At 37.9% G+C, this 27,330-nt stretch overlaps 1 protein-coding gene across 1 annotated transcript in view; it reads left to right on the top strand.

Moving 5' to 3' along the window:
• The window catches only part of bckdhb (branched chain keto acid dehydrogenase E1 subunit beta), a 74,320-nt gene extending 48,754 nt beyond the window's left edge, over positions 1 to 25,566 (top strand). The window contains exons 9-11 of the mRNA XM_084384668.1: positions 11,535 to 11,621; positions 20,332 to 20,479; positions 25,188 to 25,566. Of these exons, the coding sequence (XP_084240794.1) occupies positions 11,535 to 11,621; positions 20,332 to 20,472 (228 nt within the window). The 3' untranslated portion in view covers positions 20,473 to 20,479; positions 25,188 to 25,566. The remainder of the gene's footprint in view (positions 1 to 11,534; positions 11,622 to 20,331; positions 20,480 to 25,187) is intronic.
• The last annotated feature ends 1,764 nt before the right edge of the window (positions 25,567 to 27,330 follow it).

Here is a 27,330-nt window from a genome sequence, read left to right as displayed (position 1 = left end):
TAAGTAAATGAACTGCAAAGAGGATCTTTACTTCTTCTTCTTGACTATTTTTCTCGTGAGTTAATTTGAGTTCCATACAGAGACATTTCCGTAACTCTTGGCTGTATTCCTGACGTGTCATGAGCTTCCGCAGGGAGATTGCTGTGGGATTTACTATGGTTGGTTATGTGTTCCTCTAGTTGTCTTTGCAGTCACCACCCTCCTTTATTTATGAGGTACTCCTCCTCTCTCTTTTTCTTCTCCTTTTTAATCACACTCCATTTACAGCTTTCACCAGATCTGCTCTTCTGTTCACTCCTGCAAAGTTTGCATTCCTCAGCTCGGCACTCGTGAGATTTCTAGAATTCCTAGAAATAGTCTTTGTGTCATTGCTTTGGATGAGAGCTGGAGAAATCCACGCAGCCTCATAAAAAGCAAAAGAGGGAAAAGTGGCTTTTTATTCACTCAAGCTTTTCCCTCTCTCTTTTTTTTTTTTTAGTGTCTCTGACCAATGACTTAGGCCCTGTTTACACCTGGTATCAAGATGCGTTTTAGTCAATCGAATCACAAGTAGACGAGGGAGACACATACGCGGTTGGTGTTTTAATCCGTCTCTTTTGTCCACTTTCAACCACTTCTGTCCTGATATCTTCGAGAGGAGGGTTTATGGGCGGGTAAATCTTTAGGTCTGCAAGACAAAATAAGCTTGTGCAATTTACATATGAATGTGCACAGATTGTGGGAAAACATACGGAGAGCATCAGCTTTTGTTTCTGCTCTAACAGCCGCAAGATCAGCCGAACACTGTGAGTGTGTGTTAGAAATCAGGAATGGTGAGATAATATTGTGCTTTGTCCGTTTTTCCCTCTTCAAACCAAACTTGGGTCTTCAGCCGACAAAGTTTATATCCCGTCTGGCTACAGCTCTTCCCATAATGTTTATGCATCAGGTCAGTAGGCGGAGAGTAGACGGTCTTTTGTGGCTGTTTGAACACATTCGACCACATGAGCGTTTACACTACGAAAGCAATCCGGTCGAATGCGTTTTCTACCTCTGGAAGTGGTCGAAAATGGACGAGCTCAAAGCGTTTTACATCCAGTTTAAACCTGTGTTTAGTGTCGTCCACTTGTCATCTCATCTTAATACCAGGTGTAAACAGAGCCTTACTTATTTACCATGTAGCGGATGAAGTGACGTCTCGGTTTATAGCAGTCTGGAATCGCAACTATTGTGTTTTCTTCTATAACAAACTTGTGCTCATTTTAGGTTCTCTTTGTGTAGGCGGTGGCGGGTCGTAGTGATTCAAAAGAAACATGAAATTAAAATTGATCTTGCACCATCTCTGAACCAATAGCCAAATAGTTTAGACTTTTTTTCTTTTTTTTGCATTCTAAAATCACATTAAGCTTCAGCTTTTACCATTCAATCAATTCCTGATGGATAAAATCAAAGTCCCGCAATGTTTTTTTCATTGTTAAATGATCAAGTTCACTCAAATGCATCACATAATGGAAGTAAAATGGGATGCATGTGTTGACTTAAAGGGATAGTTCAGCCAAAAACTTGTATGACACAAAAGTATATTTTTCTCTATACATTAATAGTCTGTGGGATCTAATATTGTTTGGACCCCAAAGCTCTTCAAAATATGTTGCACAGAATGGTGGATATTGATTGCACAGCAGGACTTTCATAGAGAAACGAGCTGCTCCTCGTCCACTGGCAGCATTATGTAATTGAGTGGAGGTTTTGGTCTCCTGAGTGAACTGAAGTTAGTTATGGTTAGTGGAGTGAGGCCTGGGTTGGCTCTGCTCTGGTGTAATCATGTGGCTCTGTGATTTGAAGTCCAGGTCACGCAGGCTCCAGAGCTAAAAGTGTCCCACAGGGCCATTCTCAAAGCCTTTAAGAGATGTTTTGCTGCTCCAATAAAAGTATGTTTTACAGTTTGAAACTGAGAATGACTGGTGTCTCCAGTTTCACACCAGCAGCTTAACTTAAGTGTTAATAATGTGCAGAATCACAGCAAATTAAGAACCTTCCACACAGAGACACTGAGCTGAGGAAACCGAAAAGGAAAAAATATAAAATCTTTACTCACCCTGATGTAATTTTTATGTTGAAAAAACATTACTTCCTTCCTTCCGTGAAACTGAAAGGATACTCTTTTCTTTTTTCTTTTTTTTTTCATAATTTAAAAGTAGAAGGTGGTTTATAATGTCAAACTCTCCAAAATGGACACACACACACACACACAAGTACTTCCACACTGTATTCCAAGTCCTCTGAAATGCAAGTATTGGTGGTTGTTCTTGTACATTTGGATATTTCTTAGCTAGTTGTGCTCTATTGAAAAATGTGCATGGAATTATTGGCTGTAATGGTTTTCTAATCTTGCTAAAGAAAAAAGAAATTGCAAACAATAACACCATTTCAACATTTACTTTTCCAATTCAGCCCTGTGCAAAGCATGATGGGAAGTGAAAGTCCTGTTTGCTTGGGTTACTTAATTAAAACATGTTATTTTTCTCCCAATAATGCAATTTTGACGGTTTATTTTCTTACAAATTTGGTGTATTTTATTTCCCTGCAATGACTTGTTCCAGTCCCTAATATGTGTGTGTGTAAACTTAAATTTACCAAATAAATATAGGAATAAATAAATTTAGATATTTTTAACCTATTTTTTGAAATGCCTTCCGCATTCTCCTTGAAGCGGTTTGTTTGCCCTTGTACTTTTGGATTCCAGCACTTTACAGCACTGTAAAGGTGTGTAGTGTGTGTGTGTGTGTGTGTGTGTGTGTGTGTGTGTGTGTGTGTGTGTGTGTGTGTGTGTGTGTGTGTGTGTGTGTGTGTGTGTGTGTGTGTGTGTGTGTGTGTGTGTGTGTGTGTGTGTGTGTGTGTGTGTGTGTGTGATCTTTCTGTTGCCCTTGGGTGGTGGCCTGTTTTGAGGGATAAAGGCAGGTCACGTCAGGCCTGCCTGAGTTGGCTGAATCAGGTTTAATTGGGCTTTATGGGTTGTTTGGAGCTATTTCAGTCTGAGGTCTCCCCTGGCGTCCGGGCTTCATGTTGGCTGAAGGCCTGTCGCTCTGATATGCGTGTGCATGAATTACTCTCCGGCCTCCGGTTTCCCATGCGTGCTAATAGCGCTCTAACTCGTTAAAACACAGATTAAGAATTCAGGCTGCGTCTGAAGCCAATTTGTCATGGAGATCTCATGGTGTTGGTGAGTTATGTCCATGTGGTGGCCTCTGATTAAAGGTTCACAAACCATTTACAAAAAACACTCCACAGTAGTGGCACATCCATATTGTGCTCAGGTTGTGTAAATGTTCTCTTCCTGTAGTGTCTTAATAGACTACATATTTAGTTAGTCAGAACTGTGAAAGTTGTGCTATTTTTATCCTGCTTTCGCCATATATAGAACAAGTGCAGCTGAGGACTAAGAGGCAGGACTAATCAAGTAGTTGCCTACTTTTTATAACAAATGAAACCCAAAAATGGTACGTTTGTGTTGCGGATCAAATTGAACATGCAATTTGCCAAAAATCGACACCATGAAAAACACTATAAAGATTCATGGAATTACAGAAAACCTCTATTGAAGCTTGTCAGAGATGGGGAAAATGTGTCCAAAATAAATCCAAAATAAAAGTTTATTTACACGTGTGTGCACTGTGTATAATTATTTTTGTAAATATAAATACACACACATGCATGTATATATTTAAGAAATATTTGCATGCGTGTATGTATATATATTTATACATAATTTATATATAAATAACACATTTTTCTTAAATATATACATTCATGCATGTGTGTGTATTTATATATACAAAAATAATTATACACAGTGCGCACACATATATTATATAAACACATACTTTTATTTTGGATGCGATTTAATCTTTGCCCATCACTAGAAAAAATATAAAATGTAATAATTCCCATTTCTGTTGGGTTATTTCTAATGTGTTAAGTGGTCAATTTGGCCCACATATTGTTCAAAATTAGCTGCACAATCACAAAATAAATAAAATGTTCCTTTGATTCAGAAGACGAGTCTTCAATTTAACAAGTTCTCATGCATAATGTTTGCTACAATAAAGTTTTTTTTTATTGATTTTTAAGTTTTATTTATTTTGGCAAATTGCATGGAAACCATTGGGCAGGCCAGTATGTCCCCAGCCTAAAAGTTGTAAGAAACATCTTTTCTAAAACACATGCACATTCATGACCATAAATGACAAATGTTCACGAAATTGACCCCAAGACAACAGGAGGGTTGCAGGATTGTGCAGTGCAGGGCTCATTATGCAGGGTGTGTATGGGAACAGTAGTAAACAGGATCTTTCCCTCCGTCCTAATCACAGCCCTGCTGTACAATACGCAGTAAAGCATCCGCCACCGTCGCCACCGCGGGACAGCGAGCACAGGGCAGAGACGGCGTTAACCCTTCCCTTCAACATCCGCTCCTCATCCTCTCACTCCGGATCGGTATCTGTCCTTTATTCCCATTCACAGCGTTTTGTGTGAGATTACATGTTTATTGAACATATAGTTCAGACCTAATCTGATGGCTGGACCATTGTGTAATCGCTGATATACAGACACATCAAGTTGAATTCTTTAATTCTATAATGGAAGTTTTTTTTGTTTTTTTTTACTAGGCACAAAAATTGGGTGAAAACCAAAAAAAATTCTCGGATGCATCTCAGTTCTCTCTCCAGTGATTCTGAATCGACTCTGAGTTTAGTTTTTTCCAGCATTCTCATGATGACACTTGTGTGCACAAGAGAACATTGTATTCTGCTTGCTATAAATCACACACAGTTTGTATTAATTTACAATCGTATTATTAAACGTTAACAAGGGTTAATAAATATCGTGACAAATGTATTTTGTGCTGTTTACACGACACCGTTTTCCACTAAAAACTGAAGACTTTTTATGCAATTTGGCCGTTCATTTACACAGCAACGGCGTTTTGAGTGCCTGAAAACTCAAACTCTTGAAAATGGGTTTCAAAGTGCAAGTTTTTGAAAATGGTCTCCGTGTAAACTGAAGACGATGACGTCATACACATGCGTATTACGTGTCCAGTTTATAGTGTTTCATCTCCATCTAATGGCCTGGCAGCAGAATACAGCGTTTGTAGTCGTTTTCGCGGATCCGTGTGAATGGGGATCGTTTTGACAATAGGGTCGTCTGTACTCGGAAAATTTAAAGGAAAAACTTCCATGTTTTAAGCATATCGTTGTCGTGTAAATGTACCCTTAATGCATTAACCAGTGTTAACAAATGGTCCCTTATTGTAAAGTGGGTTACACGTTATTTTAAGATGTCATTGTTACGGTGTAATTATACATGTAAGTACTGAGTAATATTAATTAACTACATGTACTTACAATGGGGTTAGGATTAGGATTTGGTTGAGGGTTAGTTGCATGTAATTATGCATAATTTACTGTTATTACTAAGTACATGCAACAAAGACACTGTAAAATAAAGTGTTACCGTAAAGTGTTACCAATTATTTTTCCCAGCCCTAATGAGTTGAATGCCATTTCATGTTGACTTTTAATATGCTAAACAAAAATGACAGAGTACAGTAGCAAAAAAAAAAAAAAAAAAGTGTATGATTGTCAAATGGTGACTCTTCAGTCTTTCTCTAGCTTTTAATGTCTCCTGTTTGTCGCTCCGCACAAGATTATTTCCGTAGCTGTGTAATATCCACGAATGTTTCTGAAAGCATTGATGTACATACTTTTCAAACGCACTGCTAATAAAAGCCATTTCATCATCATCATCATCATTATGATCCCTTGCGTGGGAAGAGACCTCTGTTACGCCAAGGCTTTGACATAAAGACCTCAGATGTTGTGTGTAATTTTTTTCTCCCCGAGTAACATGTAATTATTGCGGGTTATTGTATGGCTATTGTGCAGCTGCCTATATTTCAGACTGCAGTCATTATACATTGTTTCTGAGCCCATTTAGGAGACGAAGATGATGAAAGGCTGTTAAAGCAGCGGTTCTCGACTGCTTTTGCTTCAGGACGCAGAACAATGTAGGGCATCCAAATATAGTACCAGAATAACATCCCTTTAGAATTTTTGGAGGTAATTTTCAACTTCGTATCATCTGTTTTTACAGCAGTGGCTAAAAGTGATGTCCGGAGGGGATATTTGTTCTTAATGAACCCTACGAGTTCAGCTTAACCATCAAAATATGAGATATTTTAAATATGAAGGAAGAACAAAACACTCAACTTGGTTAAGTTATTCATCTGACAAAAATATTTGGCAATCTAAAGCTACATGTTTTATTGTACTATGCAAAAAAATAGAAGCATAGAAAAACAAAAAGCTAACAGGAAAAGGATGCATTGACTACAACATGATCAGTTATTAATATTCCATTGGTTTTCTCTTGCATTGGCATGCGTTTATAGTTTTAGTAATAAATTGTTTCATTGCGTTATCACAAAAAAAAACAATCGACTCCAAGCACAACTACGCAATACTGTATGCTTACAAAATCTTTAACACATTTTTAATATTATTTAAATAATGGGCGAAGATGTACATTTTCCACACACACAAAAAAAATATTTATTATTATTATTATTATTATTATTATTATTATTATTTTATTTAAAAAAATTATGCCTGCCTTCATTTTTTTTTTTTTATATTATACGTTAAACCATCCAATTTGTATATTGACGGTCCTTTTTTAGGATCACCATGAACTGTAAAGCCCCACTAAGACACTACCAAAAAAAATATCACCAGGACTCAGATACTCTGACTCACTGCTTAAAAAGTCTCGCAGAAAGTGAACGACTGGTGCATTTTCACTGTGTGTGTGAGAGAGAGAGAGAGAGAGAGATATAAAGAGAGTGTGCGTCCAAGAAAAGCCGCCTCTCTCTATTCATCTTGGGTCAGTCAGTGAGTCTTTGTGTTGAACTGCTGGCGTTGAGAGGTCAGCTGTAAATAAGCGTTTGGATGACAGCGCTGACCACCAGCTCTGCCCTTTATAGCAGGAGACGCCGTTCTGAACCCCAGAGGCAATGAGAAACGCTCATCTGTCCGGGATACATAGGCACGGCACACTGGACAATAAAATCGTCATCCGAGCCGCAGGCCGTAGTTAATGTCAACACATTAGCTTCTCATTAAGCTGTCTGTTCAGTTCATGAAGACAGAGACATGTGTTTTAGAATGCCACTGGAACCTCATAAAGACAAAATGGGATGACTTCATTTGCGACCCGTGTTTGTGTTTCTACTCCTGGTTTTTCTAGCATGAGCTGTTTTCCTGGTCATTTGAAGGCTGTTTTGACACACTGTTTGTGTGAGCTGGAATTGAATTAGACAGGTGGCAGTGGGATACCAAAATGCAGCATTGGTGAGCACAAGAAACTTTTCAACGGTAGTGTACATGCATATTTTTTAAATGACCCCATTGAATATGAATGGGTGTTGTGTGGCTGTTATCTGGTGTCTGTTAGCGCCGTGGCATCTGCAGTGTCCCTGAGAAGTATTTGCACTCTTACGCTACATTTAAATGGGTCACAACTCACTTTTATCTGGATCCCCTCAAGTCCACTTACTGTATAATTTCAGCCCATTTTCTTGTTCTTTTTTGCCATCTGAATCAATCCCCCTGTTGTGATTGGCTAACACCATTGCATAGGAAAAGCGCCTGTGTCACGAGTCACAACACAGTCTCATCATTATAGCTTTCAACCTCAGTCATCCATTAATGGTGTAATTTGTCATTAGCCTTTTCAGTACGTCACTGTGGTATTTCTGGAAAACAACCAGGCCAAGACTCTCGCTCCAGCGAAGTGACGTTCTGTCCCGTGAGACAGTACTAACAGTCGAGGATTGTTTGCGTCTGAACTATCTGTGGTATGTGCTGTGACTCTTCAGGATTTTCCCTGATGTTGCTGGGTGGGATGACCGGGTTAGCTAGTGCCACATCACTTTTACGTAACTCGTAAGCTTTATTTGGATAGTGTTTCGCATTAACTCTACCTTCCTGGACCACCAGTTGGTGGTTGAAGATATTCTAGGGTCCAATCCAACATAATAAGAGAGTTTAATTAATAGCAAGTGTCTGATTCCCAAAGCTGCCCAAAATGTAGTAGAAGCATCAAATAAGATCCTCCTTTATTTTATACATTTATACAAGTCTTGCTGGTTTCATGATGTACACGTGTCTGAAGCCTGTAGCGTAACCGCATGGAGAATTTTAAGCTATTCTAAGACTAAAATGATTGTATATCATTTTCATAAACTGAAGGGAAATGAGAAACTAAAAACAGTTTTAAAAACTGACTAAAAGTAATATTTAAAACTTTGTTGGTCTGAGTTGCAAAATCAAGTGTCATTTCAGTATTTATATATTATTACAGTTTTTATTTTGAATGCTTTTATTTTCAGTTTTCATTTTCAATTTTAGTTAAATGTTTTTTAGTTTTTTTGTAATTTTTAATATACTTTTGTAATTTTTAGGTTCAATTTAATTTTCAGTAATTTTAGTGCTTAAACTTATTTCAGTCAGTTTTCTGGGCAACATTGAATGACATTTTAACATATATTCAAATAGAAATTTGTAATGAAATTTCACAGTATTGCTGTTTTTACTATATATTTGATCAAATAAATGTAGCCTTGATGAGCATAAGAGACCGGTTTCAAAAACTTTGAAAAATGACTGACTTTTAAATGTTACACCGGGTCTACACCGGACACGACAAAGCGACCAATGCAAATCTATTTGTCCTTTGTGTCAGAAACGGAACGAAGCATCAGTTTACAGCCGGTGAACACTAATCTAGTGTAGACAGCAGCACTGATTATACACGTCTCTGATTGGTCGCGCTGCAGTGTCTCTGGGCGCTCTGACCGCTGTGGGGCGGCCGTAAGAAAATGCCTTCCGTCACACCCTTGCATACTTGCTGTCTTATCGAAATCTCACACCCTTGCTAACACACAACCTCAAGATTCTCCCGCTGTGCCCGTCTCAGTCCGCTGGTATCTGAGGCATCAGAAGCAGTTACAGTGACTCGACGTCTCTGGCGTTTCACCAGCTTGGTTATGAGGTGTGGAATTATTGTTATTCTTCATTTAACTGTCATGTCCAAAGTCAAGTCAAATTATGTATCACTTTATTTGAGAGCATTTTATGTATGCGGATGCAATTGGACAAGCTTATCTCTTATGTTTTCCCGAAAATGTTAATGTTAATTGGACTAAAACTTACTGACTTCACTCAGGGTATAAATACTTTTTTCAATATATATATATATATATATATATATATATATATATATATATATATATATATATATTTATTTATTTTATTTTTTCAATTAGGACAGATTTTGTATTTCTTTTTGGGACTAATTGATCGTAAATTTATTCTTTTTAAAATCCAGTACCTTTTCTATACAAACTCTAAACTAATTTGGATCTACAGAAGAGCATATTCTAGTCTGAACCTCTAGTCTGGCCTTTCTCTGCTCATCTACTGCATCTGAAATAGTACAGTATGTTCTACATTTGAGAAATCCATAACGTTTCAAGAAAAAAATAGTTATTGAAAAAAACAAAATATTGTTACTGACAAAAAATGTATCCAAAAATACTGTTAAGTTCAATTTCATAGGAAGTGAAAATGGGTCAATTTGACCGCCTTTATGCATTCTTGGGGTAGTGATACCAGAAAGAAGTAAAAAAAACATCCTATGACTAAGAAATATGAAAATGACACTGAGGGTCCAAAACAAGTTTTTTATTTAGTTTTTTTTTATTCATGGAATATCAAATAAATAAATGTTTCATTGATAAAATGTTTTTAAAAAATCACAGCATTCCGGGTCAATTTGACCCCCTTTATGCATTCTAGGGTTAAAACAGCAAGATCTGAGAAACTAGTTTCTATCCACATATAATCTACTTCTGTGAGTAATTCTTCACAGTTTATAAATCTACCGGGTAAGTGTTTAATTTTCAACTTGTCATTGTTGTGAGAGCTTTAACAGAAGATCTAGTCAGTGGATTTGCCAGAGTTCATGAGGTTCATGTATGTTTTCTTAGTGAAATGGTAATGTATGACCAGTTTGTCCACTCGAGTGCTGAAATAATCGAATGCGTACCAATCTGTATGAAGACTGAAATTAACATTTTAATTATTACATTTGGCCCACGTTGCTCAAACGTTGAAGGACTTGGCGTGCTGTGGATGTTTCTGGTGTAGTTTCTTCTGTGTCGTTGTGGAGCTCCATAGAAACCTGCTGAACTTCCAGCTCAATATCCAGACCTCGCGTTCTTCTCAGCAGATGCGCAGCTATGAAACGCCAAACATTTATGTCCTTTTTTTATCTCAAGTAAGATCAAGACTTTTATATAATTACACAGATTACAGAACAAACCAAAATCTTTCCGCAGGAACTGCCTGACCACCAGCGCAAGGACGAGTGCTCTTGGGATCTGCTGTTTTGCACCTGTTTTTCTCCTTTTGAAGAACTGGTTTTGCGGCAAGATTTGTCAGTTTTGTACCTCGTAGAGTCTGATGAGGCCTGCAGATGTTGAGTCGGGGCTTTGCAGATGTGACCTGCTGTTTATTTTTATCAGGCTAACATAGACTGTTTGACTGAAGTCATAATGACCACTGACATTGAGTTATGCACATCAAACAAAATAAATTATCTGCAGCAAATGGTGTTGTCAGTCTGCGCTAATTAATAAATGCAGTGTCCACGTGTTCAAATTCATTGAGATTCAGTGCTCATGCAAGCAATGTGAGGCTTGCAACATTCCTCAGACAGGAAGGTTTAGTGTTCTGATTTGAATATCCTCACATTTTATTATTATTATTATTATTATATTATTTTTTTAATTGAAAATGACCCAAGCCAGAATCAAACACTGGCTGCCCGATCAGGTTGTACTGTACTGTTACAAAAAAAACAAAAAACAATTGTAAAGGCCCGGGTATGCTACATTTTCTGCGTTTCGCTACGTCTCATGCATGCATGTCGTGTCCGCAGAACTTTCAAACTATATTCAAGCGCGTTTGGACAAGTTAAACACATGTATGGTATAAATGCTTTTTATACTCTACCAGATGTCAGAGGGCAGCACTGATGAAGAATACTGTGGGCTTGAGTAACCGATGTTTTGTAAATTTGGTACCTTGCTACAACATGCTGCAATTCAACAGAATTCAGGCAGAATGCTGTGAAACGTGAAAGCAACGTTAAGATTTAGGGATTTAAAAATGCATCTATGCCTGATTTGATGATAATACTTGTCTGTTTGTTTTTGCAATTTTAGATTTTGGTTTAGATTTTACTATTTCATGAGCTGAAATAGTAATATGGAGCCAGCCCTTTTGCCTGAACACAAACACTTAATGTATTTTTAAATCAAAAATAGACTTGATGTGCTTGTGTGCCGTTATAAAATCCTTTGGTTTTACAGCTCTTCGGGTGATTTCTGACTTCAGATGTGTTTCAGCTCATGTTCTCTTTCCTTCCAGTCGGTGGTGAAGACGGGTCGGCTGCTCGTCAGTCATGAAGCTCCAGTGACCGGAGGCTTTGCAGCTGAGATCAGCTCCACTGTTCAGGTAAGAACCCGATGGGAAATCAAGGCTCTTGGGGATGTCATGAATTAGAGATTGACCAGTACTGATTACGTTCAGACAGCGCCTATTAACACTCGCAAAGCACCAACTGCAAGTAGAAATTGGCATTGACGAGCATATGAAACGTATATGTCGATCGCCAGTTGGCCCGTAACATTTTTGAGAGGATGAATATGAACAAACATGAACGGCACTTGGACAGTGCTGCATCGTCACGAAAGTTTAAGCCTTGCCAATTTACATATTCAAGCTCAAGAAGATGCAAAATGGAACTCAATTCGTTACTCACACGCAGTTTAAACATCCGTGCGCTCCCAGAAAGCCACGTCTCAGACAGCGCACAAATGCTAAATTGAGTTCTCTTTCATGTCTTCTTGCGCTTGAATGGAAAAATTCACACAAAATGATGCCAAGAAATGTCTCTGTGAGTATCCTAGAAAACATAATTGAGCATGTCTTAATTGAACGTAAATAGTTAAGAAAGAAAACGCATGTGTACAGTATCAGTATATTGGATCCGTGCATAATGTCCTAAAGTGACAACAGCCTAATATTCCTGCTGCTGTCTGTGTTTTTAATCTTTATCAAACTGTTCTTGACTGAATATAGACCTACCTGAATAACCCACCTGAAAAACACTGTTTGTTTCATTTATATATTTGTTCTATTGTATGTAATTGTGCCATTTGTACTTGTAATTTGATTATTTGTGATTGATTTAATTCTGTTTACTTGTCTTTCATAATGTTTTAAATTTATATTAGTTAGGCTAGTAGTTTTAGCTGTGGTATTGAAATTGGAAGAGAGAATTGTGAAATTTCACTGGTATCTAAAATGTTGGTGTCGTAACTGCAAAAACAGGCCATTGGCAGGTGTGACTAAAAGTTAGTTTTAGGCCCCGTGTTCAAGTGTTTAAGAACTGTGATGCAGACATTTTTCTGCATTTTGACAGTTTACAAAATAATATTTGGACTTAACTGTGCCATTTAACTTTAGACCTGTGGCCAGTTGCATAAATTAGTCTCTCTCGATTAAACCTCCGAACTAATCTGACCAACTAGCTGTAAGCCAATGGATAATCATCATTCTTTTTGTTCAAATTCAATTTAAACCAATTTACGTGTAGATGATCCTATAATAACACTGAAGATCTCCATGTCAAAGAAGGCGGAGCTTCAGAGACGCACCTACCTTTTACGCAATCGCCAAGGACCAATAGAAGTGCAAAGGTGTTTATCAGCCGGAGCAAACTTTTCCAGAATGTCCCGTTTCGAACTTCCGAAACTAACTCCTAATGAACTTCGTTTTGGCCTCATTTTGTTTCAAATGACGTCAGACAGAAAGCAACTTTTACATCAACCAAACGGTTGACGTGCGAAAACAGCCTAATGGTTACTTCACATCTTGTTTTGTAGTGGAATGATCAGAAAACTTTCTTTTTCACTCTGTCTGACATTTCTAGTTGCCCATCAATCAAATGTCTTTGATGGAAAAGAGTGTTAACAAATCCTGCCTGAGAGGTCAGAGTTACAGCAGTGTTTCAAGAAACAGTTCTTATCAATGTGGCAAACGGTTGTGCTGCTTCATATTTATTTATTTATTTTTCAGGATACATGACAAAAAAACTCAAAAGTACAGCATGTATTTGAAATAGAAATCTCTGTATAATCTTTAGTGTCACTTTTGATCAATTTAATGCATCCTTACTAATGTAATTTCTTTAAAAACATTTGTACTGACCCCAAGTTTTTGAACAGTAGTTTTTGAACAAGAGATTCATCCATGCGTAGATGCAGGGCAAGTCTTTAAACATAAACATCAGTCACGTTTCCATTGACGTCAAAGTTTGTTAAAGCACCTGTGTGTGTGTGTTTGAGCAGGGTTGGGTATGAGTCAGCCGGATGTGCACAGATAATGGCATTGAACAGAAAAGTTGCACAAAAAAAAAAAGGCTATCAGCTGCACTGAGTAAAACCTGAACTATGGTCAAGCTACTGATGTCTGCGATAACGGTGGCCAAATGAATCTGCCCCCCAACAAAACAGTAGTTATCTTTATAGTCCGTTCTTGGTGTGAACAGGCCTTTAATGTGTTCTGTTGTATTTAAAGGGTTAGTTCACAAATCAAAATTATCATCAATTACCATATTTTCCGTAATACGTGCTGCTTTTTTTTTTTTTTTTTATCATCTAAAACGTGCTAACATCACAGCCTATTCATAATAAAACTAAAATTCAGTCAACCAAATATAATTAAAATGATTGGATTTGAAGCTCAAATCATGTGTGGTGTTGAGGAGATTTCTGCAGAAATGGTAAGAGTCTAGTTGTGTTATTCTGTCACAGTAGAGACGCATTCAGCTTCATGCAGTCACTGAGCAGATGATCTTACAGAAGCTGAGCCTGTGACAGCAGATGAGCGCCCTGTTATTCCTGGATCCAGAGCTGGATTTTTCAGATTGATCTCTGTGTTCCTGGACAACTCCATGGAATAGTTGAAATAATATTCAGTATCATCTGTCTCGTTCTCTTTGTCTGTGTATGAATAAAGCAGCCAGTTTCCTCTGGTGTGTGTGTGTGTGTGTGTGTTTGAGGGGTCAGGTGTTGCCTACATTATGGGGACAAAATGTCCCCACAAGGATGGTAATACCAGAATTTGTTGATCTTGAGGGGACATTTCTTTGGTCCCCATGAGGAAAACAGCTTATAAAGCGTACTAAATGATAAGCATATTGACAGCTAAATTAGAGCTAATATGAGCACTTTCCACAGTGGTGAAATTGATTAAATATGTGTGTATATGCTATAATTCTCTGAACGTCATTCCATTTTTAATTCCACTTCATTAAGTTTAACTTTCAATAATGCATTGTTTGCTACTTCAGCTCATAGTTCAGTTCATTGTGATTTATAAGGCATCTCAAATCAGTTCTGAACGTCACAACCGTGATTTGTGAAGACCTATGGGTAAAAAAACATGAGAAATATCCAGTCCTGACGTTTGTTGCTGTGTTGAGATGATTTGATGTTTCTGCGTGTCTGAGTCGCTCGCAGTGACTGTAAAATCTTCTGACGTGCACAAACGCTGACCGCCATCAAGCGAAAAGTAGCATGAAGTTCAGAATGATTGTCTAAAAATGGCCTTTCAGATCTGTGATATATCATGTACTAAAGGATCTGGAGAGGAACTTGTGCAAGTGTCAGTGAACATGAGATGATTTACGCTTTTAGTCGTTCAGTTTTCAGACTGTGGTTTATTGCTGTACAGTATGTCCCAGAACTAAATTATTTACGTATTTAGTTTTTATCATTAACGGCTGGTCATAAAAAGCCTCATTGAGGTTGATTTTGGATTTTATGTTCTAACGTGGGAAACTAGATAAATTAACTGGCATTGAAACACATGTTTCGATACAGATTTATTTTTCTGCTTTCTTTGAATGTGTATTCAAATGTTTCATCTTATTTCAGGGTGTCTGTCCTCAAATGCCTTTGGGCTCCTCAAATACGTGGTGCGCAATTGTCTTTTTTGGCTCTCACGCAGTCGGTAATATGGGCATTTCCAAGTCACGATAGTCTTTGAATACTCTCTAATCTGTGGCTGTTGCTGGTCCCACTCTGACAGCAAAAATGTGTTTGTGAGTGGACGTATTACCTAAGGCTGCGTTTACACTTGGCATTAACATGCAACATGTATCCACAGGATGTTGTCCACATACACATTGAAAAGACAAGTGTAAACTTCTGATGGGAATGTTATCAGTGTGTAATGTAAACGCTATCCAGCCATCATGCCTGCATTCACAGGTGGACACACACACACACACACACACACACACACACACACACTCCTCATTTGCAAGATTTGTAAAATGTCCCCCGACTGAAAACTGTTTTTTAAAAGAGAACCCACCACTTCAGGTCGACTGTGTACCGGAGCCGTCCTTTTCTTTCTTTTTTTCTTGCGAGATCTGATCTGTTATCCATATCCACACAGAAGCCACTTGATGTGGACAGGTGTAAACGCACCGTGTCCTGATTGGCTTATGATCCGATCTCCTTGATCGCATCACGGTGATCGCATGTTAATACTAAGTGTAAACGCAGCCTAAGATACATTAAAGATACACATGTATGTATCAGGATATCAGGAATTTGGGATCAGTAAGAAATTAATACTTTTATTCAGCAAAAATGCATTAAATTTAGATATTTAGATGATTAGAAAAGAAAAAAAAAGTGTTTTCAATAATCAGAAATGTTTCTTGAGCAGCAAATCATCATATTAGACTGATTTGTGAAGGATCATGTGACACTGAAGACTGGAGTAATGATGCTGGAAATTCAGCTTTGATCACAGGAATACATTACATTTAAAATATATTCACATAGAAATTTTTAATTGTACTAATATTTCACAATATATTACTGTTTTACTGTATTTTGGATCAAATGATTGCAGCATTGCTGAGCAGAAGAGATGACTTTACAATAAATCAGTAGTGTATATACTTTATTATATATGTGTACAGTGGCCCCAAGAAGCACACATACAAATATATAAATGTCATCATCAGGGATAGATTACCCAAAAATGAAAATTATCCTATAATTCCCTCAAGCTCAAGCCATTCCAGGTGTATATGACTTCTTCTTTCAGCCAAACAAAATTATATTTAGTTATATAAAAAAAATATCCTGCTCTTCCCAGCTTTATAATGGGAGTGAATGGTAACTGAGATTTTGAAGCCCAAAAAAGAAGTGCATCCATCATCATAAAAAAATAACCCATACGGCTTCAGGGGGTTAATAAAGGCCTTCTGAAGTGAAGCCAGCTGCTTTCATAAACAACAAATTATGAAAGCAGATGCCGCAACATGAAGAGTGTTGTTCTTACACTGCATTGAAATGTTTTTTCCTCCTTTCATCGGGTCATCTTGCAAGTCTTTGGCAGTGAATTGAGTGTTTTTCTCAGTTGCTCTGATCAAACATTTTATTCCCCTTAAAGATATCGTGCTTTTTCTTCAAAACCTCTAATAGTTTTATGAATAATGAATAAGGCTGCCAGTTGTGTCTCTAGAAACGTTTGGTGTTTGGGGAATCTTCTTGTAGCCATAGACTTTCTAATGCAATAAAACAATTTGTTCTCTGTAGTTTCTGTGAGAGCTCTTTTGACTTATATATTTGCTTCTCAACTTTAGCACACGCACGGGTTAAATGTATGGTTGCGTAACAGCACGAGCTAATTCAGTTTTGTTATAGAGTTTCCAAAGGCTTAATTGTGTTTTAACACAATTTTGTACCATACCATACAAATAAGTGACTTTAAAACAGCAATAACTTATAACTCATATGCATCACATTATATTTTGACATTATCACTTTTAATTTGCCACTAAACTGTTATAGATTAAAAAAAAATCTCTGTATCTTTAGAAAAGCTTACATTTGTAAATGATTACAGTCTCCAGGTATAATAACTGTATAATGATGCACTTCTCATATGTGACCCTGGACCACAAAACAAGTCACATGGGTACATTTTTTGCAATTGAGATTTATACATCATATGAAAGCTGAATAAAAAAAAGATTTCCATTGATGTATTGTTAGGATAGGAGAATATTTGGCTAAGATACCACTATTAGTGCAAAAAAATCAAAACATTGAGAAAATCGCCTTTAAAGTTGTGCGTTTATGTTGCCGATTGTGCAGCATTCACTCACAAAAATAAATGCTTCATATATTTACGGTAGGAAACGTACAAAATATCTTCATGGAACATGATCTATACTTAATATCCTAATGAATTTTGGCATAAAAGAAAAATTGATAATTTTGACCCATGCAATGTATTGTTGGCTATTGCCACAAATATACCCGTGCGACTTGTGACTGTTTTTTCTGATCCAGGGTCACATATATGGATGAAACTGAAGTAGTGGCCTAGTTTTCAGTCCGCATGCAGTGTCTTCAGACAAGACTGCTCTTCTGTTCTCCTGCTTTTCCAGTAAGAGTATTTAATGGTTTCTTCTTGCTCTTCCCGTGGGTCAGGTTGGCAGGTACTCGTCCGCTTTGGGAATAAAGAATAAATGACCCAAAATTACCCTTGGCTTTAAAACTCTGGACAATTTGCTAAATATGTACTGTGGTGATTCAGACCTCCAACTGTTGCTGATGTTAGATTGGTTTGCTCTGTCTACGTTTGTGTTGTAGTCCTGCTGAATGTGCACGTGTTTGGACCGCTTGGGTTCGTTCTGCGGAAACGTGACTTCGGAAGACCTGGAGTACAGCGCATGAGTTGTAACTAAACTACTTTGATGCTTTGATTATCCAAGCAGTGATGGTGGAAGAGAGTATAGAGAACATGGATGAACAAATGTAAATGCCAAAAACATCAAAAGCTTGAGTTGGGAGCGTAGAGAATGGGAAACATTATTTTCCTGCACTGAAGTGAACTGAAGCGAACAAATGTATTGCGTCTAATTTTAACTCCTGTGTATCAGCAGATGTCCTGATGTGTCCTTTCCTGGAGTCCATTTCCAGTCATTACGAACCACACCATTCAGATTCATCACATGGAGATAAAACTATTTCTGAGACGCAGAAGCACTAGGTTCATCTTGCCACATCAAATCCCAAAACGATGATTATGTGTGGCTCGAGCAGCGAATGCCAGGCTCGTTCTGACCACTGAGCGGCAGGACTCGAGCATCTGGGACCTGCCTCGCATCCGCAGGCTTTCCTGATGTCTCTCGGCAGAGCTGGAACTGCCTGCTGATGCAAACCTAAAACACATTTTTGTGTTTATTCAGGCTGTCATGTAAAGCATGCACAAAGCCCTTTAATGAAGCTTGACGCTCTTTTGTAGGCACTTCAGAAAACACCAGCAGACGAGAGAGTTCGCCCAGAGTGCGACATGTTTCACACTTTGCTCATGCATTTCTGAGTTCAGATTTAAAGCAGGGGAAAAGCCAAAAAGCATCCATTAAGAGTTGGAAGTGTCTTCGTGGACAGTAGATTTCAGTGTTGGCTTTGTATGAGGAAACATTAAACCCTTTATAGCTTTTCCTGATGCACAAGTTTTGATGGTTCTGTGAAAATAAGTGTTGTTTTGTCATTGGGAATTGGGTTTGTTCAGCTTCCATTTGGGATTTTTTTTATTTAAAAAAATAATTTTATTTTTAAGTTCTCCAAAAGCTTAAATCGAAGCCCATCCGCTCACCGGGGTCATGTCTAAGGACGTGAAGAGATTTTTTTTAATCTGTTTATCATCTTTTCTTGTTCCTCCATATTTAAGACATGTTCTTTAGTTCAACATTGTTCTTTCATAACTTACAGCGTTCACTGATGGACTTTTTTACTGAGTTTTGATGTTTCACAGCACTGGATATCAGTGGACCTATATTCTGCTGATCAACAGAAAAATACTCTTTAAAGCATGGGTTTTCAATCCTGCTCTTGGAGGCCCAACGTTTAGCTCGAACCCCAATTAAACCAGCTAATCGAGGTCTTACTGGGCATATAGAATCTTCCAGACAGGAGTGTGGAGGCAGGTTTGAGCTGAACTCTGCAGGACAGTGGCTCTCCAGGACCCAGTTTGGACACCCCTGATTTAAAGATTTAGTTCACCCAGTCATTTGCTCACCCTCATGTATTTCCAAACCTGCAAAACACAAATGAAGATATTGTTAATGAAACCTGTGAAGCCCTTTGAGAGTCTATTCCACCAAATCCTTCAAGCTTCATAAATGACTGAACCTGAGCCAACATGTTTGAGCTTCGGTTTTCCTTATTTGATGTGCTTGTATGAATGTGCGTTGACCAGTGTTTGTCTGTGAACAAAAGTCTAAATTAAATTTGTTCATCATATAAAGCGAACATGACTCTTCAGAGGACTTAAACAGCTTAAACTTATTAAACTGCTCAATTCATATGGATTACTTTTACAATCTCTTTATTATGAAGCATCAAAGTTTTGGTGGAATGGACTTGCAGTGGTGGGACAGAAATCAGAAATGTCATGAGGGTGAGTAAATTATGTCAGAAGTTTCTCTCTGAAATCAGCCCTACAATATGAAAATAATAAATTTCATAAGTACCCCCTCCCCCCCTCCCTTTGAAACCTACATCATAACTGGTGTCTCTTTAAAACTAGTATAAATAGACCCAGTTTTGTTGCAGAATTTACATGAACATGAATGTAGAACAGCAACAAATCAGTGATTTTTAAAGTTTTTCAGCTTTACATGATGAAGTAAATACTGAATAATGACACTATTTTCTTTTAGAGCTGCTGTACAGCTGAAATTAACTCTGTTTGCGTCATTGAATCATTTTCCTGTTACCTCTGTGAAGCTGCTTTGAAACGATCTGTATTGTATAAAGCGCTATATAAATAAAGGTGACTTGACACTTAATCAAGTCTAACTAATGGGAAGAATAACTAAATGCTGTAAATGGTTTATGACATTTTTATGATTTCGATAATAAATTAAAATAATAGTTTGCAATATCAAGCAGCATAACTGACTGTTTTTGTTAGCTAAAATAACTGGAAGCGAATGAGACCAGAAGCCTCGACACATTCAAGTTAGAAAACTTGCGTTATGAATAAGATGAATAGGCTCTGGGGAAAAAAAAAGAAAGATTTGTATGGTGTATATTAATGGAGCTGAATGTGTTCTCTGCAGGAGGAGTGTTTCCTCAACTTGGAGGCTCCCATCAGTAGGGTTTGCGGGTATGATACGCCCTTCCCGCACATCTTTGAGCCCTTCTACATCCCAGACAAGTGGAAGTGCTTTGAGGCCGTCAAGCGCATGATCAACTACTGAAACACAGGTATGATTTTTCTGTCACATGTACCATTATTATTTGACCCTGTAAACTGAAGCCTGAACCTAAAGCCTTTTTTTTTTAAAGAAAGAAAGTTGAGTATCTAGAGTTGAGTATCATATTTAATACATAAGGCTTTTATGGCTCATATAGTTTGATTTAATTAGAATATGCAGCTCATACTTGGAGGAAAAAACAGCTCTATTGTATTTAGAGGCCCAAACTGAGCAAAAATATGCAATTTGCTAGGCTAGAAATCTGGACGCACCCTAGCGGTCTCATCTAGCAACTCTCCGTTGGCTTGCGAGCTGGAAAAACCAAACTCTAGTCAGGCCAATCACATCGTGTCTAGAGTCGGTGGGCGGGCTTAACATAATGACGGCAGAGTTGTGACGGTTCCGCGTGAATTCCCTGCTACTTGAAAACAAAGAAGAGCTTCTGCTGGCAAACAGCAGTCTTTACAATCGGCTTTGGCCGCGACTCTGGAGGACTTTCTCAAAGAAAAGCTTAAAGAACGGCTCTGAAGTCATTCTTAAAAAAGGAAGATGTGTCCGGAGTTTTGCCGACCAGATACGGCAAAAGTTTAATCCATCAACTAGCTCCGCTGGTGGGAAACCGCTCTGGTTGGTTGTAGCGCTATCCTATTGCGTGCAGAGGGAATCTGAACGACAACCGTTAATCCCGCCCCTCGGATTGAGCCGTGCCAATGGCGTGTTCCCAGACCCAACATCTTGATGTGGGTCTGGCTTGTCAGGCTAGCAATTTGCTGCAGATGCTGATATTTTTATGTCCAGAACAGTATAGCAGATACTTACATAAAATCCTTTAAATATCAGTTGTCACTCTATATCTCCCAATAATGTTTAGTAAGATGATATTTATATTGTTCATTTTATGATCATAAACTCTGTATTTTAAAAACACATAATGCAATGCAATACAATGATGATGATTGTGAGTTGAACAAATAACTTGATTTTTAACATGATTTTTCAAAAAAGAAAATCAAGTAATCCTAAATTGCTTCAGTCCATTAAGTTTATTTTGAAATATTACTAACAATATAAAAGTTATTGTTATTTTTACTTTTTTACTAGAAAAATAAAGATTTCACTGCAAAAAGACACGTGAACCACAAGCTGAACGGGGACGTTTTTACAATTGTACTAAAAGGCCTTTTACTTGCTAAAAAAAGTCTGAACTATCAATCAGACAACAGAAGGCATGCAGTCGATTGTGTGCAACAGCTTTTGATCATGTTGATCATTTAGAGGCCTTCAAAATTTGTGTATCAAATATGATACAGTGGGCTTTATAAGGATAAACTGAGTCCGTATCGTGCAGATTCACATGCTCTCAGAATTCACTTCTGTGTAATTCTTAATAATCATTCTGTGTTTGTACAAAGTAGACTCACTCCCAAAGTTGCGATGATTGACACTCTGGTAACCATAGCAACGTTCTGGCATCTCGCTTATTAATATTACAGCGACTAAAGCCTGATACATTTGTAAGGCTGCTTCACAGAGCGCTCTCCTGAAGTGTTGCCATCCACTTAGTATAAGAGCTTTTGGGCTTTGATCATATAGTTATCAAAGGTGCAGGTCACGATATTTTGATCTTATTTTCAATATAAAGCATTTGCATTTATTACATTTTTTATGGGCTTGTTCTTGTTGGCAAGATCTGGCAACACGAATGAGTCAAGGCTCGTGCCTCTTTCCCTGTGATTTTCTTGCACTGCGCACGCAAAAAAGAGACACATCTCTGATGCACGGTTAAATGCGTCATTAACTAGTTGCTCAGTTCGTTCCGAACACACAGCGCAGATGTTTTTGCAAATGCGGTTGTCACCGCCTAAAGTTTTTCAGGGGTTAAAGGGTTAGTTCTCCCCAAAAATGAAAACGTTGTCATTAATTACTCTCCCTCATGTCGTTCCAAACCTGTAAGACTTTTTTTTTTTCTGAACTTTTTGATGAAATCTGAGAGATTTCTGTCCCTCCATTGAGAGATACACAACTACAACTACCACTTTGACGCTTCAAAAAGTTCTTTAAGAGATTGTAAAACTAATCCATATGAATTGAGCCGTTTAGTCCAAATTTTCTGAAGAGTCTCGATCGCTTAATATGATGAACAGATTTAATTTAGTCCTTTATTTACAAATAAACATTCATGAACACACACATCAGTTGTGGGAAACGGAAGCACGTTTGAGCTTCTGCATGAGGTTTGTTCTCGCGCGTCAAGCAGGTTCAAGTTGAGCTTCTGTTTATGTTCGCTGATCAATGTTTATGTGTGAATTAAATCTGTTCATCATATTAAGCGATCGAGTCTCTTCAGAAAATTTAGTTAGTTTAGAAAATTAGTTTTACAATCTCTTAATGAACTTTTTGTAGGGTGACCACCATCAAACAAACCAAATGTGGGACGATTATAAGTTTGTGTGGGACAATGTGGGACATGTTACCAACACTAAAACATAACCTCAAACTGTTATATAATGCTTATCTAACTTAATAAAAAAAACATGTGTATTCTGCCTTTCAGCTGATAAAAATGCTTTGTTCTTTAGTCCCTTCCAGAAAACACCATTATATCAAAATGTAACATAACATGTCTTTATTTTACATGTCATTTAAATTCAACATCACTGAGCCCAAAGGCAGCAGGCATCATGCAGATAACTATTTTTGAAACAGTTCTGACCAAGTCCAATTAAAATCCAACAAAATAAATAATGAACAAATAAAATATAAAACAACATGAAATTAGATAATTGACAGTCTTATATAATTAAGAATATATTAAACCAAAAACGTTCATATTTTTAGAAAGGATGTGAATCAAAACAACCACAGTAGGCAACAAGTTGATAAATTCTGTTACATTTTTATTTTAATTGACCGAATTATCCATTTGTTTTCTGACAGGGAACACATGGAACGAATCACTGCTCCACATTTTGATTGACAGCCGCCTGCCACAACCTACTAGTGGCCATGTTTACTCCTTTCCTTTCAACCACTGGATAGGATTTAAAAGACGGCTGTTGTATTTGTACTTCTGACGAAGCGCTGTTAAATATAGGTGAAAAACTATGCCGCAAAAATAATAAATAAAATGCTTTCTTAAAAAGGCAAAAGAAAGGATGCACGTTTTCACAATAAGATAATTAAAAACCGACAGACTGATGATAATGCAGGACATTTTCTCAATATGCGACGTGTGGGACAAGGGGTAAAAATGCTGTGCGGTGCAACGCAAAGCGGGACGGGTGGTCACCCTAACTTTTTAAAGCGTCAAAGTGGTAGTTGTGTAGACTGTCAATGGACGGACAGAAATCTCTCAGATTTCATCAAAAATATCTTCATTTGTGTTTCAAAGATGAACGAAAGTCTTACGGGTTTGGAACGACACGAGGGAGAGTAAATGCGGGTGATTTTTGGGGGAACTATCCCTTTAATTCAGTTATAGAATGTGGTTCCCACTCCTGTAAATGCCTGAACTCTGTGTGTACAGGATTAAGCACTAAAAGGTGAACTGACAACCGAGTTTAGCTTTAGTGTTACACTATTGGCATATAGAATAAGCTAAACTGAAGTCATGCGATTAGGCTTGGGTATCGAGTATTGATTGGAACCGGGACTAGCTTTGCAATTTTCCCAGAATCGTTCCCAAAATTTCGATTCCTAGTTTCGATTCGCAGTCCGCCGACCGGAAGAAGAAACCGCTGAACACCAACGAAGAAGCGTCCACCGAAAGTGTTGGCATAACCGAGCGAGTCGAACATGGATAGCGTGCGTCGGCGGTCCAAAGTGTGGCTTCACTTTTCTAAACAGAACGAAATCTCGGCGGAAATCTCGGTTGGTGGTGGTGGAACCAACAAAAGACTTATCCTTTGCTGTCAAATCTCGCTTTCTCCTATCAAGCTTCTACACCCAGCGAACGTGTTTTCTCCACAGCAGGAGATACTATCTGTCCAGAACGCTCACGCATCCTGCCTGAGAAGGCAGATATGATCATTTTCCTAAACAAGAACTGTTTCTGATTTTATACGGTACCTGCTGCTAATCTGGACTGGGTTTTACAAGTTGTTTCTTATTGTTTATTTGCTCTTCTGCACCAGGTTAGCCCATCAGTGGGAGCACGGTAACATGTTTAAGTACCTGCAGCATCATACACTCATGTGTATATGTGTTTTCATGAGGTTTTCAAAAATAAAACTCTTGAGGAAAGTGTACCCGTGAAAATATATTCATAATTTATAATATTTATACTCAAGTTCATAGATTTGATATTTATATTGTAGTTGAAAACAGCCCTGTGAGAAATTCACAGTAAAGTTCATAAAAAGTAAAAAGTTCATAGAATTCAAATTGATGGAGAAGGTCAGACTATTTCCTTCAGAAAGACCGTTGGTTAGCTAGCTCATTTAAAATATCCTGAACTTTTTTGACCCTGCCTCTTAAAAGAATCGGAATCGAGAATCGTTAGGAACCGGAATCGAAACAAGGAACCGGAATCGGAATCGTTCAAATTCAAACGATACCCAACCCTACATGTGATCCAGAACTACTGAACACAGACACAGAACTCAGTGCAACCACATTTGGACCAGCATTTACCTGTTTGTTTGTTTGTTTGTTTGTTTGTTTGTTTGTTTGTTTGTTTGTTTGTTTGTTTGTTTGTTTGTTTGTTTGTTTGTTCACAGGCGATACAGATTGAGAACTTCATCAGTAAACAAACCAGTCAATCCCACAGCCAAGTTCCTGTAGTTGCCTGTAGATGGGACCATGTTACCGGACAGGCTGTCATTTTTTGGGCAAATCCAGAAGGCGTCGTTGATCATGTGTCTAGAGGGTGAAGGGTGATTTCTGAACACTAACATGTAGACATCACACGGGTGCTGTGCTCTTCTCTCTGTTCTCTCACTGTTACCTGAATCTCACCATCTTACCTATAGACTTTTTATTAATCTTAAATTGAATTGAGGCTGGATCTTGTGTGTTTTGATTGTGTCAACAGTTTGTGAATTTACCATCCTATTTGTAATATCTTTGGTTTAATTGAATAAATAATCTCTGCTTTAAGACCTAGTGAGCTGCCTTGCTGTCACAGACAGATGCTGAGCGTCAAGACTTCCACCACAAACCGTGGACCGAATATAAAGATAAAACGGCATCTTTCATTTTGGTCGTAGTGACAGTGGTATGTGACCGCAGCGTTCGAGGCTGGGTGTGGCCGCTCAGATGACCTCAGGTTGAGTGTATTCTAGCGTCCAGTGAACTCACACTGTGTCATTACTCACTTAAGCATATTAAATCCAGTCCCAGTGATCTTCAGAGACGCTCTGCTGAGATCAGCCCGCTCGGCCTGCTGGGAGGCACAGGTTTGTGTGATGCGTAACCCTGCATCGTTCACTGAGGAACGTACATGGATGACTGACACATGCTTGAACGACTCCGTCAGCGATGGAGATTGACAGATTTTAATTAAGATCCTCATGCAGTACAAAAACAAAATCCAGACATTGACAAACCAAATTTGACTGTTAGCAAACAACACAATACGTCAAGGTTAAAGGATTAGTTCACTTCAGAATAATAAATTCCTGATAATTTACTCACCCACACGTCATCCGAGATATCATTTTTGTGGAAAACATTCCAGGATTTTTCTCCATATAGTGACTTCAACGATTATCAACGGTTTGAAGGTCCAAATCTTCAAAGTCTCTACACAGTCCCAGCTGAGGAATAAGAGTCTTATCTAGAGAAACTATCTGTCATTTTCTAAAAGAAATAAACATTTATATACTTTTTAACCACAAATGCTCGTCTTGGACTAGCTCTGCGATGCGCCACGCATCTTAGGTCATTTAAGTTGTCATGCATCACAAACAACTAGTGATGGGGAGTCGACTCCAAGAGTTGATGCCTCGACTGAATAGCTCTATGGTTGACTCCAGCACAGGAATTGACCATGGTTGTTGACTGTTGCTGTGCGAAATCACTCACTTGTTCACTCATTCCCTACTCCCTGCAGTGCAGTATATCAGAAATAAGTGAACAAAATGAAGCGAGTAACACAAATTGCGTCATGCGTCAGGCTGGAGCTGTCGCTGAAACTACTTTCTCACATACTTTTGTCCTACGTCTGACCAGTGTTGGGGAAAGTTACTTTTAAACGTAATGCGTTACAATATTGCGTTACTCCCTGAAAAAAGGAACTAATTGCGTTACTTTTTATGGAAAGTAATGCGTTACGTTACTTCTGTGTTACTTTTTCTCACCTGGGCTGGGCTTGTTGGTTGTTTTATAAAAACTAAAAACTAAAGTTATTTTTTTGGTAAATGTAAAGGCCATTTCACACCAGAAGTGAAATAAATAAGGCCTCAGGCTGAAGAAAATGCAAATTACGTCTGAAAGAAAGTTCAACACTCTTACTTTAGCGGTAAAATCACAAATGTGATGTTTATCTAAAGTCATTTTTGCTTAGTATGGTTGAATTGGATCCATCGAAGGTCGGCAACTAAAACATTGGTTCATAAAGTGAGATTAAATACATAAAGTATTATTTGTGTTATTTAACATTTTATCATTGCAGGTTTGTGTAATAGTCTGAGTTTGCATTTCTCTTTATTATGCCATGAGTAAATGACTGCTCACATTTAGATACCTATCATGTTCACACGGGTCACACAACACTTCTGCACTTACTCACAGGAGAGCTGTCAGTCAATGAATGGGAAACAAAGGAACTTGTGTTACATATGAAAAATAATTTTGTTATTCTAAATTTGAAAGTAATGTTTCTTTACTAGTTACTTGAGGGGGAAAAAAAAAGTAATCCGA

The sequence above is a fragment of the Rutilus rutilus genome, assembly GCF_951802725.1.
Source record: "Rutilus rutilus genome assembly, chromosome: 17".
Lineage (NCBI taxonomy): Eukaryota > Metazoa > Chordata > Actinopteri > Cypriniformes > Leuciscidae > Rutilus > Rutilus rutilus.
Note: the sequence above shows the minus strand (reverse complement) of the source record. Positions and strands in the feature narration are given on the sequence as shown.